The sequence below is a fragment of the Penaeus vannamei genome, chromosome 2 (assembly GCF_042767895.1).
Source record: "Penaeus vannamei isolate JL-2024 chromosome 2, ASM4276789v1, whole genome shotgun sequence".
Classification (NCBI taxonomy): Eukaryota; Metazoa; Arthropoda; class Malacostraca; order Decapoda; family Penaeidae; genus Penaeus; species Penaeus vannamei.
This window is the reverse complement of record NC_091550.1, coordinates 43830251-43832750: the sequence shown is the minus strand read 5'-3', so window position 1 is coordinate 43832750 and position 2500 is coordinate 43830251. Positions and strand designations below refer to the sequence as shown.

General features: G+C 38.3%; 1 protein-coding gene across 1 annotated transcript in view; it reads right to left on the bottom strand.

The window, feature by feature from the left end:
- The window catches only part of LOC113818647 (activator of 90 kDa heat shock protein ATPase homolog 1), a gene marked incomplete at its 3' end in the record, with an annotated part of 6218 nt that overhangs the window by 2524 nt on the left and 1194 nt on the right, over positions 1–2500 (bottom strand). The window contains 1 exon segment of the mRNA XM_070133436.1: positions 402–484. Within this exon segment, the coding sequence (XP_069989537.1) occupies positions 402–484 (83 nt within the window).

Sequence of the window (2500 nt, the reverse complement as noted above, 5' to 3'; positions counted from 1 at the left end):
AACAGAGATGGATACAAATTCAGGTACTATCAAGGCTTTCTTCCAATTCTTGCAATCTGAATACAGGGTTACTATACAATGTTTAAAAATCACAAAGTACAATAAATATCCATTCTATATTTGAACAACGATTACACTATAATGTCAACTTCCTATTTCTGCATTACAATGACATGTGTAAGACTTCTGCAGCATTAAAACAAAAATAATCTGAATACAATCCTTTGCAGATACAACAAAACAAAACAAAAAAATAACACTAATCAGAACAATCACACAACTTGCCAATGGCCACCCTCCACCAGGGAAGAATACGCTTCCTTATCTTCCATATGGAGATAAAGCTCAGTAATCTTAGACAACCTTATACAATGTAGAGGAACTGTGTGCTGTACACTTACCGAGTCCTGGTTCCTCCAACACCATGCCCTCAAACAGACTCTTAATCTTCTCTTTGCTCCAACCACTGGCATTTTTTTCGGACCTGTTGGGAGAGTGGTTATGCCTTGACTTTCTATTTCTTCCAATAATATGTAAGTTACTTAAACTATTCTTATATGATAAAATTTCTCTTGATACCTCATTATTCTGGTTTGGTTCTGATAAATCCATTTCAATAAACACTGACTGTTTCTTTGTATAACACAAAGTATAATCATAAAAATAAAAAGAATAGAGAGAAAGCATGTTTTTTCTTTTCTTTTTCCTTATTAACCATAACTGTGTCACCATGCTCATTTAAGGATTGATTTTGGTCTTTGTTATGGCAGGAAGTGTGAAGGTTGCTGTGATCATTTAACAGTGAACCACTATTGTGCTCATCTTTAGGCTGCAGGCCATCTACAACAGACGATAGCACACTTCAAGTAGATTTGGATAGAAAAGAAAATACTTTTATGAAAAAATGTTGAGTTTCTAAAACTTTTATGGTTGTCTTCTTAACATCTACCAATTCTAAATTTCAAATAGGTTAATGTCTACAACAGAACTGCACCTTCAGTCCCCAACTCAAGCCAACAACCTTGGGGGACCCCATTTTAAATGGGGTGGATTGGATAGATATGAATTAATTCACAGAAAGTATTTTAAAAAGTAAAAGACTTTGGAAAGTGAAAAGCCCAAACCAAGAATTGTATTTTAAATGATAATGATAGTGGAAAATAATAAAGTTGAGCAAAGATTCAGTCCCAGAAGATTCAAACTGGTGTTATTATCATCATTATCATTATCATGGTAAGACAATAAAGATCCACAATGAAAAACTTGAAAGTATACCACCAAAGGTGCAAATAAAAACAAGCTAAAAAAGAAAGAGAAGGTGGAAGCCTACAAATAGTAGTAAACAAGCATCTAGAAATCTGAGATATAGGTTTTGCACAAACAAACAATTGATCCATCCTTATGCACAAACTACCCCAAAGATTCCTGTGTGAATCAAAACCCCCCTCCTGATTGCCGTATTTCATTAGCTGGGGAATCTACTTCCGAATGCTGCATTTCCACAGCCAGGGGTTGTGTCACCCACACCCCTTGTAATTGTCATAACCCTTGCCAGGGGCTCTGCCCCAGGAATCACTCCCAGTCCCTAGTATAAACCTAACTTCTTTATAGTTTCTGCATTTTTCTATCCAATCGCTTCATCAATTACAATATTCTGTACATTTAAAAATGCTAACTGTCCTTCATCGAATCTAATGCTAATGTTATTCCTAAGATTGTAACAATTCTATTAACCCAATAATGATGGAAGCCCCACTAAAATACTGACCAACACATCCCAGACTGGAAACTTTGTGGCTTGTGCACAATATTGTGGTTCGAGTGAGGTTTGGCATGAATGAGTTTGCCAGTGAGGTCAGTTAGGGTAGATAGTGGACGAGCTTGGGATCCATATGTAACTGTGACAAGGCAGGAACAATCAGAACGACTGCAAAAGATAACCTTGTCTACTTGTTTTTAGTGGCACTGTTGAAAGAGAAGGGTATTCTCAGAGTAGGGGGCTGTGCGGGGTATCACAAAGAATTGATTGCACTTGGCTGGGCCAAATAGAGTACTCAAAAGGTTTGCAGATGTAGAAGCAGTAAAAGGACGAGGGCAATAGGAAGATGGGGTGGTGTGGCGTTGAGTAGTTCTGAGGGGGAGGACAATAAGGATGAAAAGTAGTAATAAGGGAAGAGGGGGTAGACATTGAAGAGGACTGTGCAGTAGGAGATGGAGTGGATAATGTTGGAGGTTCGGTAATAACCTGGGTGGGTGTTTTGGAATGGATACTGAGAAGATTGTAGAATAATCAGGATGAACAGGGTATACCATGAACAGTAGAGCGGTGGGGGCCTGCTCTCCTCGGCGAGTTTTGCGCAGCTCTCGAGGTTACACCGATAGCCTCGGATGATGGAGTGGAATGATATATGTACACTAGTAAGACGTATATTAGAGTCAGCCAATATATGGCAGTTATCATTTCATATAGTTACCGAAGTGACTATGGCGCTATCTATTC